This window comes from Phocoena sinus, chromosome 15 (genome assembly GCF_008692025.1).
Source record: "Phocoena sinus isolate mPhoSin1 chromosome 15, mPhoSin1.pri, whole genome shotgun sequence".
NCBI lineage: Eukaryota > Metazoa > Chordata > Mammalia > Artiodactyla > Phocoenidae > Phocoena > Phocoena sinus.
In genome coordinates, this window is record NC_045777.1 from 25,275,883 (window position 1) to 25,292,884 (window position 17,002).

At 48.6% G+C, this 17,002-nt stretch overlaps 1 protein-coding gene across 1 annotated transcript in view; it reads right to left on the reverse strand.

Moving 5' to 3' along the window:
• Positions 1-3,201: 3,201 nt before the first annotated feature.
• Positions 3,202-17,002, reverse strand: part of CHMP4B (charged multivesicular body protein 4B) — a 47,553-nt gene continuing 33,752 nt past the window's right edge. Inside the window, exons 2-5 of the mRNA XM_032605639.1 lie at positions 8,314-8,491; positions 6,479-6,593; positions 5,302-5,428; positions 3,202-4,071 (exon numbers count right to left, since the gene is read on the reverse strand). Coding sequence (XP_032461530.1) covers positions 4,007-4,071; positions 5,302-5,428; positions 6,479-6,593; positions 8,314-8,491 — 485 coding nt within the window. The 3' untranslated portion in view covers positions 3,202-4,006. The remainder of the gene's footprint in view (positions 4,072-5,301; positions 5,429-6,478; positions 6,594-8,313; positions 8,492-17,002) is intronic.

Below are 17,002 nucleotides of genomic sequence, written 5' to 3' on the forward strand. Positions count from 1 at the left end.
GCACACAAGCCCAAGTGCAAATTCCACCCCGTCCTGGCTAAGCAGTCCTCTCTGACCACACACATCATTCACACAAACGCCTTTGAGTACCTGACCTGTGCCAAGGTGATCCAGGAGGCAGGAAGTGCAGTGACCTCACTGTCTGGGGAGTGAGTGGGGAATCACAAGAGCCTGGGTGGGGGTGGGGGGGTGGGGGCAGCATAGGAAGCAGCAAGCCCACGCAGGATGAGGCGGGCTGTGTGCAGAGGAAGGCCCAGGGGCTGGAGCCTGCATAAAGGGGAGACACGGGGGCAGGTGAAACGGGGGCAGGTCACGGAGGGCCCACGTAAGCCATTCTGCCTTATCTCGTCCACTTGAGTGCTCCAAAGTGTAGCCCCAGCCCACCTACATCAGAATCACCCAGGGCATTTGTTAAAACGCAAATTCTTGGGTCCCCACCCACCTCTGGGGATGGGGCCCAGGAGACTAAATTTTTAACAAGTTCCAATATACCTTTAGTTTTCCAACCACAGAAGAGGAGAGGGTGGAGGCAGATTGAGGGGTTTGAAAGGAACCCGTCAGGAGCCAATCTGCTTTTTATTTTTTTGCGGTAGGTGGGCCTCTCACTGTTGTGGCCTCTCCCGTGGCAGAGCACAGGCTCCGGACGCGCAGGCTCAGCGGCCATGGCTCACGGGCCCAGCCGCTCCATGGCATGTGGGATCTTCCCGGACCGGGGCACGAACCCGTGTCCCCTGCATCGGCAGGCGGACTCTCAACCACTGCGCCACCAGGGAAGCCCCCAATCTGCTTTTTAGAAGCAACTGAAGCACGTAATCTCCCATCTGTCTGGTTTCTGGTGTCTGCCTCCAAGGCGGATACTTGATGCCACTTAGCAACCATCCCCTCTTCTTCCTTCCTGGGTTTCTGGAGAACCCACTTTAGTCCAGATATCAAGCGGGCAGTAATGGGTTCCGGGAAGGGAGGCCCCCAACTGCACCCCGAGTGGAGGATCCTGATTGGACCCCTTTGTCTGGTCCCCACTTTCCCAGATACCTTTGCAGCAAGAAGTGGCCATGTGACAATTATGGCCCATGAGACACGGGGTAGTTTGTGTAGAGACTTCTGGGAAAGGCTGGCCTCCTGCTAACCTGGGCGGAGGTGAAAGAAAATCTGGCTACTGCTGCTCCTCCTGCCTCTAGACCCCGGGTGTGTGATAAAGGACCATCTCATGACCAAGAGGCAGCAAGCCAGATAAGGAAAAGCTAATGTCCATGGGGAGTAGAGCAGAAGGATACAAAGAACCTGGTTCTTGAGGACACAGTTGAGCCACTGCTACAAATCCAGACTCCCCCCATGCCCCCACCGCCCCCATCCAAACCCCCGGCCAACATAAGACTTTTTGTGTGTGTGTGGCCACACTGCATGGCACGTGGGATGTTGGTTCCCCAACCAGGGATCGAACCCATGCCCCCTGCAGTGGAAGCACAAAGTCAACCACTGGACCTCCAGGGAAGTCCCCAACCTAAGACTTCTTGTCCTGAGATTATTAGAATATAAACATCTTGAGGGCAGGGCCTTGGCCTGTTGCATACACTCCCAGTGCCTTGAACAGTGCCTAGCAACAGGAGGTGCTCAATAAATAAGTTTTGAATGGATAAGTAAATGTCTTTACTGCTTACATCAGTTGAATCTTCTGTAGCTTGTAGCAAAGGAATCCTGATACAGTCGCTTCTCTCTCCAGCCTGAGAACCTCCAGAGAGCAGGAAAGGGACTGGACATTACTGAACAACGCATCCCACAGGCCCGGCACAAAGCCCACATCTAGTAGGATTAAGCAGCTATTTCTCAGAGGAGCCCCAGACACTGCCCAAGAATTAGCTTCGGGCTTGCCAGAGCTGGAGGCTTGGATGTGCCAGCTCCCCTCACCTATTCCTGGGGTGAGAAGCCCTTGAGGCAGTTGACGAGAAGAGCATAATGTCCACTCTACATTTCCCACACTAAATGATGCCTTCGGACCACCAACTGCAGGCTGACAAGATGGAGTATGGCGGCAAACATTGCCACTAGATTCTTGTTGAGGTGAAAAGAACTTCTGAGAACGTCCACACCCAACATCCAGACAAGTCATGAATTTTCAAGCTACTGTGGTCAAGTCCTGATTCTAAGTGTGGCAGCCCTGGGAGGAGAACCAGTGAGGGGTGAGGGGCAGGGCAGGAGCAGCCTCTCAGACAGGACATCTGAAATGATCTGGTCCCGCCCCACTGTTTCACAGATGGGAAAATGTGATCCAGGGCAGGTGGACAGCTTGACACCCAGTGAGCGATGGCGTGTTTAATTGTGAACTCAGGTTGCCTTTTTTTTTTTTTTTGACTTGTTTCTTTTTTTTTCTTATTTATTTTTTTATTGAAGTAGAGTTGATTTACAGTGTTGTGTTCATTTCTGCTGTACAGCAAAGTGACTCAGTTATACACATATATACATTCTTTTTTATTTTCTTTTCCGTTATGGTTTATCCCAGGATATTGAATGCAGTTCCCTGTGCTCTACAGTAGGACCTTGTTGTTTATCAGGTTGGTTTTAATCTCAAGAGGTTTGGGGATGGGTACTGGAGGGCGACCCTCTCAATTCTGCCAATTTGCACGCAGAAGGAGGGATGAATAGGCATAGACCCACTTTTCTGAAGGAGCGGGTCCACAGTGTTCATCAGATTCTTAAGGTGTAAGAAGACTAAGGAAAACTAGAGACAGTGGAAGAGGCCGGGTAACAGTCACAGGGCAAGTCACAGCAGACCTGAGACTAGGACTTGTGAGCTAGATTCTCAGTCACTGCCCTACGCTTCCACCCCACCCCACTGACTAGGCACCAGATGGGCCTAGTCAGTGGGCACACCAATGTTTCCAACAGGTGGAGGGTCTGTTGTCCTGCTGGCATTGCCCACTGATGCTGACGGAGAACTAGGGAAGACCCTGGAGCCACACAAGCACAAACTCACTCCTGAACTGTGCCCAGAGGGTCCCCAAGCAAGGTGAAGGTCACAGATCCATGGCTTCTGGAACCTAAACACATTTCTAGTAAGACACGCTCTGCTCTTGGTTCAAATTGTTGATACACATCATGCTCAAGTCTTCCATGTTTCTACAGACTCCACTGGATACGACGCTGGCCTGGAAAGGGCCAACTCCCAAAGCAAACGACAGAATGATTAAACACAATGGCAAAGTATGAAAATTAATCGAGATATTTAATAGATGGTGCAAACCATAACTTCATCTGAATATAAATGTATGCACATGTTTCCAATGAGTTATCTCTCAGTTATCACAAACAGCAACAAGGACCTTAGAGCTATGTTAGAAAAATGTATAGCTGGAATTTAACTCTAACAATCTCACACGCTCTCAAAAGAACACCATCCATTTCAAATCAGTGTCACAAACTCCAAAAGGACCAGGCGAGTGGGAGAGAGGAGTGGGCCAGCGTGGGAAACACAGGGGCCAGTACACACATGATGGACAGAAATACAGCTCTTGAGGAAACAAAAATCAGATGCATTATTACAACCAAGGACAAGGAAAAGCCTATGGCTTTAAAAAAATGATTCTTCTGCCAGTACCATACGAGTCTTACAAAGAGATGTGCGACAAGTCAGCTGACATAAAAGGACAGAGGCTACATTTTCAGATCATTTCAACTGCAAACGGTCGACCCTTTCCATTGAGGTTCAGCAGTAGAGTTAGCGTAGTCCAGAAGCTCAATGTTGGATTTGCAAATACAGTTTATTTTACAGAAATTCAACATTGTAAACAGCAGGCACCTCCCAGCCCCCCACCCCCCTCCCCCCACCCCGTACCGCTGGGTGCAGACCATGCTATGCAGAGTGAGCAGTGACGCAGCCCTACTGCTTTGGAGGGAGATTCGAGAGCGATGGAACCTGCCTGCACCACGGCCTGCCTGCCCCACACACGCACGCGCCTGCCCGCCTCGCAGGCCACCAGAGTCTGTCTGGGCCCAGCCCGCGCTGGACCAGTTACATGGATCCAGCCCAGGTCTCCAATTCCTTCATGTCGTCGTCTTCCTCTTCCTTCTTCTTGGCTGTGTGAAGAGAGGAAAAGCTGTTTAGTTTAGGAAGGCTGGCTGCAGTGTTCGCCACACACTCTGGCTGGATGCCAGGGCTGCGCTACATGGTGTCTACAAAACAGCCCCGCCCCTGCAGCCAGCCTCATCTCCAGGCTATCAGCAGACTGCTTCTCTGTGCCTAAAAGCTGCAACATACAGCTCCAGATAACCAGGCACACTTTCCCCAGCACCTCCCCTCCCCCCACACCGGAGCCAGACAAAGCGGGGAGGACTCTACACTGAGAGTCCATCAGGCTCCATGCATGGCCTCAGTCCCAGAGCATGCAAGGTGGGGGCGAGCGGGAAGAACCCCGGAAGAGCTCTAATCCCCGCCCGCCACCCCCTTCCACCTCGAGGGCTTAAGCCACCTCTATACGCTGCCGGCAGCTTGCTGGATGGCCTCCAGACCCCCTCTGCCCCCACCCCACCCCGGGCAGCTGACTCGACTAGAGGGGCCACTTCCCCTTGATCTGTGGGAGAGTGAGGTGATACAGCCTGGTCACACCCCGCTCCCTGGCCTCTCTCTCCATGCCAAATCAAGCAGCTTCACCTTTTCTAGAAGTTCTGTGTGGAAAACTTCTACCCAAGGGTGAAACAGTGCGGGGCGGCGGGAGGCGCGGGCAAGGAAGAAGGAAGTGAAGGTTTTATAGAACCAGGTTTCTAAAAAAGCCAAAGCTGTTTCCTTCCTACCGCGGCAACCTCGGAGGCCCCAGCTTTTACAGGTGTGCACAGCACAGGATACTAGACGGGGAGCAAGAGCTGTCAAACTCTCCCCTTGTTTGGTGGCACAGGGAGAGTAATTCTACAATAATGGTTCTCAGCTGGCTGTGACCCGCCCCACCCCCCAACATCTGGCAAACTCCGGTGACATTTTTGGTTGTCAAAACTTGGGGAGGGGGATGCTACTGGCATCTAGTGGGTAGAGGCCATGGGTGCTGCCAGAGATCCACAGAGCACAGGACAGGGCCCCCTCCCAGTCCCCACCCAAAGAATGGTCTGGCTATGTCAACAGTGCCAAGGTTAAGAAACCCTGCTCTACAGAGAAACTAGGAAAGAGCAGGTGACACTGTCTTTAGGGCTGTCACAACAGATCCTATCTGGTTCTCAACTCTGGGCAACTCAGGACCCAAACTGAAGCCAACCAACCACAAGACTACCCACCACGTGGGTCATGGGTATGTCATGACTGTGGCTAAAAGTACTCACTGGGTTTTGATGGTAGGGATATAGAAGGAACATTTGGTAGAGGGACTGTTTCCGGTCCACTGATTTCCAGCAAATTCTTGTCTAGTTCCTCCTGTTCTAGTTCTTCTAATTCTGCCATGAGCTCATCCTGGTAAAAGCAAACACAAAAATGAGAGACAACCTTGGAATCCCAGCCCCTCCAGTGGTACCTCTTAGCTGATGGCTCAGGGGGTGGCTCATTTTTTAAAAGCCCCACAGCCCCTCTGAGAAGGTCAGAGGGGAGATGAACTCCAGGTCCACACTCTGTGACTCAAACATCCTAAACATACTTCTACTGGTGAACGTAACACACTATGAGCTATTATTGCTGTCTACGTCTGGGGCCCCTGCACCAGGCTGTGAGCATTCTGAGGAAAGGGACTGTATTTTATCGTTCCCATTTCCTTATCTCAGAACTGGGCGCACTGAGTGAATGTTCAGGAATGTCTGCTGAATTGAAATGAACTTGACTAGTCCATCAAACTCCAGTCTGAAAACATGAAAAGCCTGGTGCTGTGAGCCAAGGGTAAGAGCCACAGGCTGTTTCCTCAGCTATACAGTGGGAATCAGCACAAAGAATTAGGTTTGATGAAGAGAGCCTGACCTTCAGTGCACTCAAATCTAAGGCAGAATGAGGTACAGGGCCTGTAACTGTATTTTAAAAACCTAAGAGACCCAACGTTCTAATTGCCACAGCAGAAATTGGTAGGTGGCCAAGTTCCAGACGGATCCTTCAGGGGGGATCAGGTGTAAATGTTCCTTCCTTGGCTTCATCTTTATCTCACATCAGAGTTGTCTGAGGGCAAATCCTGTAAACTTCTCCAGGGCATGGTGACCTCAGCTGCCCCAGCTCTGAGCCCAGGACTCACCACGGAAAGGTGCAGGTAACTACCTGTTGAAACCAATGTTTACCTGAAGTCTGCTGAGGGGTCCCAACAAAGGCTCCTTTACTCCACCTAAGCTCCCCAGTGAAAGCAGCCCTCAAAACCCAGAATTAGGGAGGGTTAATACCATGCCCTGTCTATGTTCAAGTCTCTGGAGGGACAAGAACTGGTGACTTCCAAACCACATATTCCCTGCCAGAGAGGCTTCAAGAGCACATCAGAGGCAGCCCAGGAATCACTTGTGAAGCCTGTGTGATCTGCATGAAACCACTCACCTCGTCAAACTCTTCTCCAAACCCTACAGGTTTTGAAATAGCTGTTGAAATCTCTTCTGCAAGTTCCTGCTGGTCAGCAATGTCCTGCATTAACTCATCAACTTTATCGATGTCCCTTTAAATGAAACAGACAGATGTCATGCTGGACAGTCTGTGTAAAGAGGGCCTGTGAGGCAGAAGCAGAAGCCCCGCTCCCCGCAGTCTGCTGCCCAGCCCCAGCCCCACAATTACTCCCTCTGAGGAATTATTTTTTTGTCTTTACTTTGTCTTCCTCCTCCTCTTTAAAATAGAGGATCACAGAATCAAGAAGATGGAAGCATCCTTAGACATCGCCTAGTCCAACACCCTAAGGAAATAAGGCTTGGCAAAGTTAGGTGCCATTGTCAGGGTCTCTCATGCAAACTGGTAAACACGTTGGGTGAGACCATGGGACTTGAACTCCTGGGCCAGTAGCTCTTCAAGCTCAAGGGTAACTCTGCACCAGGGGAGGTAAAATCACAAACCATAAAACAGAGCCACGCCATTTGACAGACCCTTCCCATCTACATAGATCCACTTATGGCTCCTCTACTAGGCCCCAAAGGAAAAGCAAACAATGCAGAATTATTTTCTATAACACTGTCAATCATATAAACTTACAATTAATCAATATAATATACACATGTATACTTCAAGGCATGCACAGTATTCACTGAGACGTGCTGTGCGCCAGGCACCTTGGAGAACATGGACATGAAGCAGACATGGACCTCACTCAGGAGGCTCAGTCCAGTGAACATCCCCTCAGACGATAGCTCAGTTATTTGAAGGCTACTTTTCCTGCAATCCCACACTTCTAGAACAGGGATCAACAAACTTTTTCTGTAAAGGGCCAAACAGTAAATATTTTAGAATTTGTGGGCCATACGATCTGCAACAAAAATTCAACCCTGCCATGTGCCACAAAAGCAGCCACAGACAATATGTATTAATGGACACAACTGTGTTTCAATAAAATTTTATTTACAAAAATTGGCAGCAGGCCCACAGGTTGCATTTGGCCAGTCCCTGTTCTACAGCGCGGCTGAGTACCCAAAGGAAGCAAAAAAGTGCTCCAAGCACCCCCAAATATACAATGCCAAGTTCAAGCACTAAAACAAATGCAGAATTTTGTTCTGTTTGGGAGAGGCCCTCATCTGGAGCCTAGTGTTACCCTGGCGTTTAATTACAAATATAACAAGCTCGGTTATCTAGTTTCTTCGGCCACTGTATATGAGAAGTAGCCACATAAAGGAAGGAATGCTGAGGTCAAGAATACTGTCAACATGATAGCCAAAGCCCAAGAGCAAGGGGGGAGGCAGAAAATTCCATCAAAAACAGAACTAAGAAGAGAGGGAGTTAAAGCCCTCAAATGTACCACATTTTTCAGGACCCCTGACAGCACGAGGCGAAAGTCACGGGCATTGATTCTAATCCCAGTTCTATCCAAGTTTACACAAACCCAGGGCAAGTCACCTCCCCTCCCTGGGACAAACTTCCCCACCTTGATGATCAGAGGCTTGGGTGAGAGAAACTTCTAAGGACCTTTCCAGCTTGAAACTCTATATTCATCCCAATAACCCTGAATTACTCAGAAAACACTGTTTCATTCCATGAGATCTGCTTCCGAGGGCAGCAGGGCACATAATCTATTTTAAAAGGAGTTCCAAAAAAGAATGCAAATTAAAACAAACTCAGGTGCTTGAATGGATAAGTCAAGGGGTCTGCCCAAGGCCATGGCTCGGGATTGAGGCACTCCAGGGCCAGCACTGCCCTTCCACATGGGTGCCCCCCTCCACCAGTGGGTGGCCACGTACATGTTGTCGTGGGCAGCCTTCATGGCTTTGGCGGCATAGCCCATGTTCTTGAGCACCTCGGTGTTGGTGTTAGCATTCTCCAGGGCCTCTCGCTGGAACTCGATGGTTGACAGTGTGCCGTCAATCTGTGCCAGCTGCTTTTCATACCTCTTCTTGCGCTTCAGTGCCTGGAGGGCAGCTGCACAGGGGGAAGAAAACAGGGTTTCAGAGAGCCCAGATACAGAGCAATGTCCTAGAGTTCACTGAGCCTTCTCCCTAAATGTGATGGATGCACTTCAGTTTCTGCTTCCACTATAACAGAGGGCTAATAATCTCTCCTACACAAAAAGCACATTCAATTTTCTAAGGTAACTATACTAGGGACTTCCTTGGTGGCACAGTGGTTAAGAATCCACCTGCCAATGCAGGGGACATGGGTTCAATCCCTGGTCCGGGAAGATCCCACATGCCACAGAGCAACTAAGCCCACGCACCACAACTACTGAAGACCACGTACTCTAGGGCCCACGTGCTGCAACTACTAAGCCCGCATACTGTAACTACTGAAGCCCATGTGCCTAGAGCCCATGCTCTGCAACAAGAGAAGCCACAACAATGAGAAGCCCGCGCACCGCAACAAAGAGTAGCCCCTGCTCGCCCCAACTGGAGAAAGCCCACGCGCAGCAACGAAGACCCAACGCAGCGAAAAGTAAATTGTAAAAAGCAGAAAATTATACAAAATTCACACACTTCAAAATGCAGTCAGGCACATAAGCAAAAGTTCACACTCTTTGGTAACCGCACACATACAAATCAAAGCATGGAGGACACCCAGAAAAAGAATGTGCTTTGAAGTCAAATTGCCTTAGGTTCAAACCCCAGCTCTCAGACTTAGTGAGCTACTTAGCCTCCCTGATAGGTTCACTGTGAATGAGATAACATAACAGAAACACTTAGCACAACATTAAACATAGTGCACACCCAAAAAACCAGCAGCTCTAATTATTATAAAGCAGCTTTTTTTTTTTAAGTCCTCAGAAGTCATTGCTAAGGTAAAGTATCTTTTTTTTTTTTAAATTAATTTATTTTTGGCTGTGTTGGGTCTTCGTTTCTGTGTGAGGGCTTTCTCTAGTTGCGGCAAGTAGGGGCCACTCTTCACTGCGGTGCGCAGGCCTCTCACTATCGTGGCCTCTCTTGTTGTGGAGCACAGGCTCCAGACACGCAGGCTCAGTAGTTGTGGCTCACGGGCCTAGTTGCTCCGTGGCATGTGGGATCTTCCCAGACCAGGGCTCAAACCCATGTCCCCTGCATTGGCTGGCAGATTCTCAACCACTGCACCACCAGGGAAGCCCAAAGCAGCTTTAAAGTATCATTTTATGTCAACTAAATAACAAAATAATAAATAACGACTATAGCAAATACTGGATCATTTGGGCTTAAAATGCTATCTCACACACAGCCGGCCACTGTAAATTGTTATAATGTTTCTGAAAAGTAACATGGCAACACACAGCAACAGCCATAATATTGTTTCTGCCCTCTGACCCAGTAATTTCTTTCTGGAAATGTATTCAACAAAAGCAAAAAGCCCCATGCCTGAAGATGATAACTATAGCATTCCCTATCATAGAAAACAGCACAAGTGAAATAAAGACAGAACTCCCTGTCAGGGACTAATCTAGAGTCTGACCATTTGGTCAAATCAATGCCATCATCACTCTCAGCCTCCTGGTGTGTTTAGGCTATAGGAGATAATCTCGTTTTAAGGTTCAGTCAGGGCAAGCAATTGGATCAAGATGACTTGGTAGCAGAGCAAGGGCCAAACCACACCTCCCGACTCAAAACCCAGGCTTCCCTCCCCTTACTATTTTAGTTCCCCTCTTTACACTGAAAAGCATCATTAGCACACATCTTAGCTGGGCATCGAAGCCAGGAAGGAGGCTCTGCACAGAATCAAGCAGAAGGAATTGGCTGCCGGCACCTGCCTTGGCCTGGACAGCACTAGCCTCACATACATATGTAGACACATATGCACCCATGCACTCATGCCCCCCCAGCTCCATACCAAAGCCACCTCCTGCAGGCTGTAGGCAACAGTCAATCACCTCCCCAAGAGGGCTGTGGTTTCTCCATATGTCACCTGAATAGGTCCCGTACTCCTTCCACTAAAGCTCCCTGTTAGCCTAGGATAGCACCCTGAGAATCATTTGCCAAGGAAATAGGGCCTTGACTTGCATGTAAGCAGTCCATAGTTCCTTTAAAAGCAGCAGACAAGGGCTTCCCTGGTGGTGCAGTGGTTAAGAATCCGCCTGCCCCGAATGCAGGGTACACGGATTCGAGCCCTGGGCTGGGAAGATCCCACATGCCATGGAGCAACGAAGTCCGTGTGCCACAACTACTGAGCCTGCACTCTAGAGCCCACAAGCCACAACTACTGAAGCCCGCATGCCACAACTACTGAAGCCCGTGCCCCGCTACAAGAGAAGCCACCACAATGAGAAGCCCATGAAGCCCGTGCACCACAATGAAGAGTAGCCCCTGCTCGCCACAACTAGAGAAAGCTCGCGTGCAGCAATGAAGACCTGATGCAGCCACAAATAAATAAATAAAAATTTAAAAATAAAAGCAGCAGACAAAAACCACCAGGAAAATTCCTCCAGCCAAAGGATAAAGCAGGCTAAAGAAACACTGCTAAAAATCTGAAGAACAATGAAATGTGCCTCTAAAAGCTGAAAAGCCATTCAACCTGTTATCTCCCTCATTCTGGTATGAATGGCCAGATGGCCTATGACTTCAAAAAATCCAACCTGCAGTCACACCCAGGGGTCCCCAAGACCCTTTACTGAACATCTTCACCTTCTGCTAGTACTAAGCCATGCTTGCCAAGTAAGTACCTCACAACAGCAACCCTTTAAGGTAGAAATGACCACCCTTTTTAGCAGATGAGGAAACAGGTTCAGAGAGGTTCTGTAACTCAGGTTACCAGGTGGTAGGCAGCAGAGAGGGGATTAAGCCAGGTATGGAACTTCAAAGTCTATGGGCTGCCATACTAACTGTTATGCCTCCCAATGAATGAACAAGACAGGACCCTGCCCTGGAGGCACCATCCAGTGCAGCAGGGAGCATCCAGGGAACTGTGAGATCACAGAAGAGGGAGTACATATCCAATCATGCCATTCCTTTGCTTAAGAACCCGCAACAGCTCCCTCTGCCCACAGGACAAAGCCTCCACGTGGTTTAATGTAGCCTGCAAGGCCCTGCGGGAGGCAAGGGACTGGGATTCTCGCCACAAGCCTGGTTCCGGGAGCCCCAGCACCAGTTCCGAATCCCTTTGCCATTGACCATCACGGCAGATGGAAGGCATCTGGGGAGAGTCCTGGTATACAAATGCTCAGGGCCTGGGGCTGCTTCCTCCTGACTTCCCGGATACTGTGTTGCTTTTCCACAGAAACCAACTTAGACACACCCTAATCAACAAGTGATTCTCAAGCCTTCTGAGGCCCATGTCCCTCCATGTACCCCTTTCCCAGGTCCTCCTCAGCCTCCCCCATCACTCACAGCATAGCCCAGCCTCTAACAACTTGTTCACCAGTCAAGATTCAATAGGTGTTATGAGCGCCGGCTGCATGATAAGCAAGCAGGGCGGCTGCTGCAGTCCTGCCCACCTCCTCATTCAATCCTCCCGCATGGTCCAAGGGCACAGATCCCAGATCCACACCAACAAGACTGGGGATCAGAAAGGTGGAGTGGGGACTTCCCTGGTGGCACAGTGGTTAAGAATCCGCCTGCCAATGCAGAGGACACAGGTTCAAGCCCTGGTCTGGGAAGATCCCACATGCCGCAGAACAACTAAACCCGTGTGCCACAACTACTAAGCCTGCGCTCTAAAGCCCGAGAGCCACAACTAACTGAGCCCACGCGCCGCAACTCCTGAAGTCCGCGCGCCTAGAGCCCATGCTCTGCAACAAGAGGAGCCACTGCAATGAGAAGCCTGCATACTGCAACGAAGAGTAGCCCCTGCTAGCCACAACTAGAGAAAGCCCTCGAGCAGCAACCAAGACCCAACTCAGCCAAAAGTAAATACATAAAATAAATAAATTTAAAAAAAAGAAAAAGAAAAGAAAGGTGGAGTGGCTCATCCTGCTGTTATGAGAGGAGGGGAAGGCTCAACCACTAGTCTGTATAAACCCCCAGGCCTCTGCTCTTCCCACATGGGCTTGGGATGATGGCAAGTGACACTGGGACAGTTCTCAAGAACAAACAACAAGATGACATTTGCCTTGCTTCTCAGTGTCCTGAGTGTAGCGGGAGCCTTGATTTTATACAGTTAGCTATGTTCTGATTTTTAAAACCATTCCTTGCCTGTTAACATCATAGGTTTAGAATAGTTTTAACTTTTGCTCGAATACATTTTCAATTGGCAGTGACTCCTTGCATGGCAATCTGGCATTTCTCTGCTCTACACCCCACTGCTAAAATCCCCCAAGCAATAAATTATCTGGAAACAAACACCCAAACATACCAGGGAGGTAAGCAAGAGTCCCCCATGAATGAAATAATGTTTATATTATTCATCTTTACAAACCATCATCCAGCACAATGACTGGTACACAGCAAGTGCTTAATATATATTAAACGGAATCTCCAATTTCACCTGTTTTTTTAAGTTTTTCATATACTCTGCAGGGTCCCTCATGTGGGGTACACCCATATTTTACCTCCTGTGTACCTCTTACTCAATGGAGAAAAGATAACATGTCATTGAAACACTGGCTAAAACAGTCATTGGGCAGCATTCTTTCCCTGCATTCGTCCTGGTCCATAAAACAGGAACTTTTGCAAGGGCCCACCCTTCCCCCTGTATCCTCGCCACGAGGTGTGCCCTGTCTGAGGGGAGGAAAAGTCCTGAGTGAACAGCCTGGCCCTCTAGGGCTCCCCTTCCTGCCTGCAGGGTTCACACAGTCTCTTCCCCTCCTCGCAGTGAACTCTCCAGGACGGCTTCTGGCAGAGACAGTCCATTTGTTTACCCCAATCTAAATCCTGTGTGTATTTCTCAGCTAGTTGAGAACCCCAAAGTGAAAGGGTAAGTGATTCATTTCCCCCTTTCCATACATGGTTCATGAATAGAGTAACCTTGAAATTTGACATGGGGTCAGCCCTTGGGCTGCGAAAATATGTGTAAACATAAATATTCAGAGCACTTGAACCACCCCGTATCTTACAAACATGTGGCACACTGGTGAAGTATAACTTAGGGCAAGCTAAATGAGTAAAAATGCCTCTCTTCCTGCAGACCGTTCCACTTCAAGTAAAACAGCCTCCATCCCAATCTTATTGCTGACCACAAAAATTTGCTTCTACATATAGCCAAAGCCAAAAGGGCCAGACCCAATGTTTTTCATAAATATGTGCTAGCTCTTAGTATCTTGCCTTATACTTCTCTAAATTCCTGATGGTTGGTTTAAAAAAACAAGTACTTAGTTCTCAATACAAAGTTTAAAAAAAATGTAATCATGTGAGGTGATGCATGTTAACTGAATGTATTTTGATAATCATTTCACAATATATACAAACATTAAATCATTACACTATACACCTAAAAATAATATAATGTTATATGTCAATTATATCTCAATAAAACTGGTGGGGGGGAATGGAAAAAAAATAAAAACAAGTACTAGGTTAACAAGGAGTTCATCTAAACCAAATATTCAAAGAAGGTGCTCAAATAAATCCCTTTTCTGCCAAAGAACCCCGGCACCCCCCCCCGCCCCTGCCCTATCATTCATGAACACAATGCTGTAACAACTGAAATCTACCCCAGGCCAAAAGAAGTTTAAAAGGTTGCTTTTAGATGGAAAAAAATAGTCCTTGGAATCTCCATATTTAATTATGCCTCTGCTGGTTCCAAGAGAGTAATTACAGCGGCAATTACAGAATCTAATAACCAGCTTTATTGGCTCTGAAAGCTGAAGCAAAAACAACTCCAACCATGTTGAAATAAACATTGGTCTCCAGACAGTTGCTTCATTAGAAACTCTAAACAGCTATTTGAAGAAAAAATACAGAAGAGATACCCTAAGAAGCAGAGAGACCAGTGGAAAAGACATTCACCCAGGACCAGAAACTCCTTCTGCAAGGCAGCTGTTAGTGACTGGTAGCAAAACCATTTTCAAAGAATGCATCAGTTCGGTACAACTAGGTAGGACATTCCTTTTTCCTCGGCAAAGGCAGACTTAAGACTTATCTTTGAAGAGTTGCTGAGGAGGGCAAGTTTGCCTGCCCTGATCTGGGGGCATTCAGATTGGAGGCCATTAGCCCAGGGCATCTCAACAGATGCTAAGATCTCATAACTGTACACTAATGACTGATACATTGAGATTCAGGCATTGGGGAGAAGGAGGGTCCAGTAATATCCTCTCACTGGATGAACGATGACGTCTAGAGTCCTTTCAAAGACTCAAGATTCTACATCTGAATTCATGCAGCAGAAGGTCCAAGGGCTGGGAGAGGAGGAGAGCGCTGGTTCTTTCCCACTCTCAGCATGAACTACATAGAAAACACAAACACACTCCAGGGGATACTTACCCACAGATGCAACGCTAAGTGAGAATTCGGAAGAACCTTCAGTGGCTTGGTCACGGCAGAGCTACTGGCAGGCAGGGAGCCGGTGAAGCTGAGGCAGCCCTGCTTTGCCCACCTCCAGCAATCAGTCAGATGCTCCTTGCTCACTGTGACCATGAATAAACCTCAGATGTTCAGTGTACCCTCAGCCAGGAGAACCACACCTGGCCCTCAAGCCACTAGTCACTTCGCTGGGGTCACCTGTCATCTGCCCTGTGTATGGGCAAGAAAAGACCTAAAGTCAAAACTACGAAGTTCACCACCAATGTCAAAGAAACCCATCCTCCTGCAGGGACGGTTGTCAGTAAGCATCCCTGCACCACATGGCACTGGATGTCCTGCCAAACCCTGACCAAATGAGAGTTACAATCTTGGCATCAAAAGCAGAGGGGGCTTGAAGGATTCTCGGAGATCCCAAAGTCCAACCCATCTCATTAGAAACAGAGAAAAAATGATGCCCAGAAAAGGTGACACGGCCTGCAAGGATCCCACAGTGAGTTAGAGGAAGAATCAGGACTAGAACCCAGGTCTGCAGCCCAGGGCTCTTTCTACTACCTCAACTCTGTTACTTCCAAATTAAGTTGCTATAAATAAATCAGCAGCTCCCCTGGCATAAGGAAAACTGTCCTAATGCTCTTTCATCCAATCATAAACTCTGCCTTTTGCAAACCCCATTTAAAAGCTCACGCTGGGACTTCCCTGGTGGCGCAGTGGTTGAGAGTCCGCCTGCCGATGCAGGGGACACAGGTTCGTGCCCCGGTCTGGGAGGATCCCACATGCCGCGGAGCAGCTAGGCCCGTGAGCCATGGCCGCTGAGCCTGCGTGTCCGGAGCCAGTGCTCCACAACGGGAGAGGCCACAACAGTGAGAGGCCCGCGTACTGCAAAAAAGAATCCGCCTGCCAATGCAGGGAACACGGGTTCAATCCCTGGTCCGGGAAGATCCCACATGCCGCGGAGCAACTAAGCCTGTGCACCACAACTACCGAGCCTTCGCTCTAGAGCCTGCAAGCCACAACTACTGAAGCCCACGCGCCTAGAGCCCCTGCTCTGCAAAAAGAGAAGCCACCACAATGAGAAGCCCACGCACCGCAACAAAGAGTAGCCCCCGCTTGCCGCAACTAGAGAAAGTCCGCACACAGCAATGAAAACCCAACGCAGCCAAAAATAAATTAAAATAAAATAAAATAAAAGCTCATGCTAACACATCGAAGAACCGGAAAGCTACCTGATATGCTCTCCTAAGTCCCCATTTAGAAGAAAAACGAACGGAAAAGAGGTGCTGGTCTGTCTGGTTCCAGAGGACTCTCCCCAGAATGGGTGCTGCTGATCCTGCCTGTAGTTTCAGAAGGCGGGGGCAGGACTGGGCTCTCATTTCTCTACCTTGTATAAAGGTGCTAGGAACCTACAGAAAGGTCTCCAAAACCAAAATGCCCAAAGTCGATTTTGTGTTCATCGTCACTCAGTGTCCCAGGCTCACCTGTGGAAAAGAGGGTCTCATCCTGCCAAAGCCTTAGAATGCTGTCCCTGACACTGCTGTGTTTATTCCCCCACAGCTGGAGAGTTCAGGCTAGAGGTGCAGACAGCATTTTTCAGAGCAGCCTCCTTCTCTGTGTTGTATCTCCCAGTTCCCCTAATTTGCTCTCCATGGCCTGGAGCTAATACACTCCATTTAGCAATGATAAAATAAGTACTTGTGTATGACCAGGAAAGCAGAGCCTGAAACCCGGCTGACTTCATCAGCAAACACACAGGGAGTATAGTACTCCCTGCGAGGGAAAATTCGAGAGAGAAAGAAAAAAGCCCCTTAACTGTTTAACATGGACAGAGATGAAAGAAATAAGCCCCACTCAATTAACAATCTAACAAACTGCTTCAAAATCATTTAAACAGCAAACAGAAAGTATGTTCTGTAAAGAAAGGTAAAGGCAAGATAAGACACGGTCAAATAAGCTTAGGAAATGCGGGTCACATCAAATTACAATGGTCATTTACGGAGTCCAGTTGTCCAGCTGTGAGTTTCAGCTGCACTATCAAGTAAAGCCTAAGCAAATCACTTAACCGCACTAATCCTCACGTAATAATAAA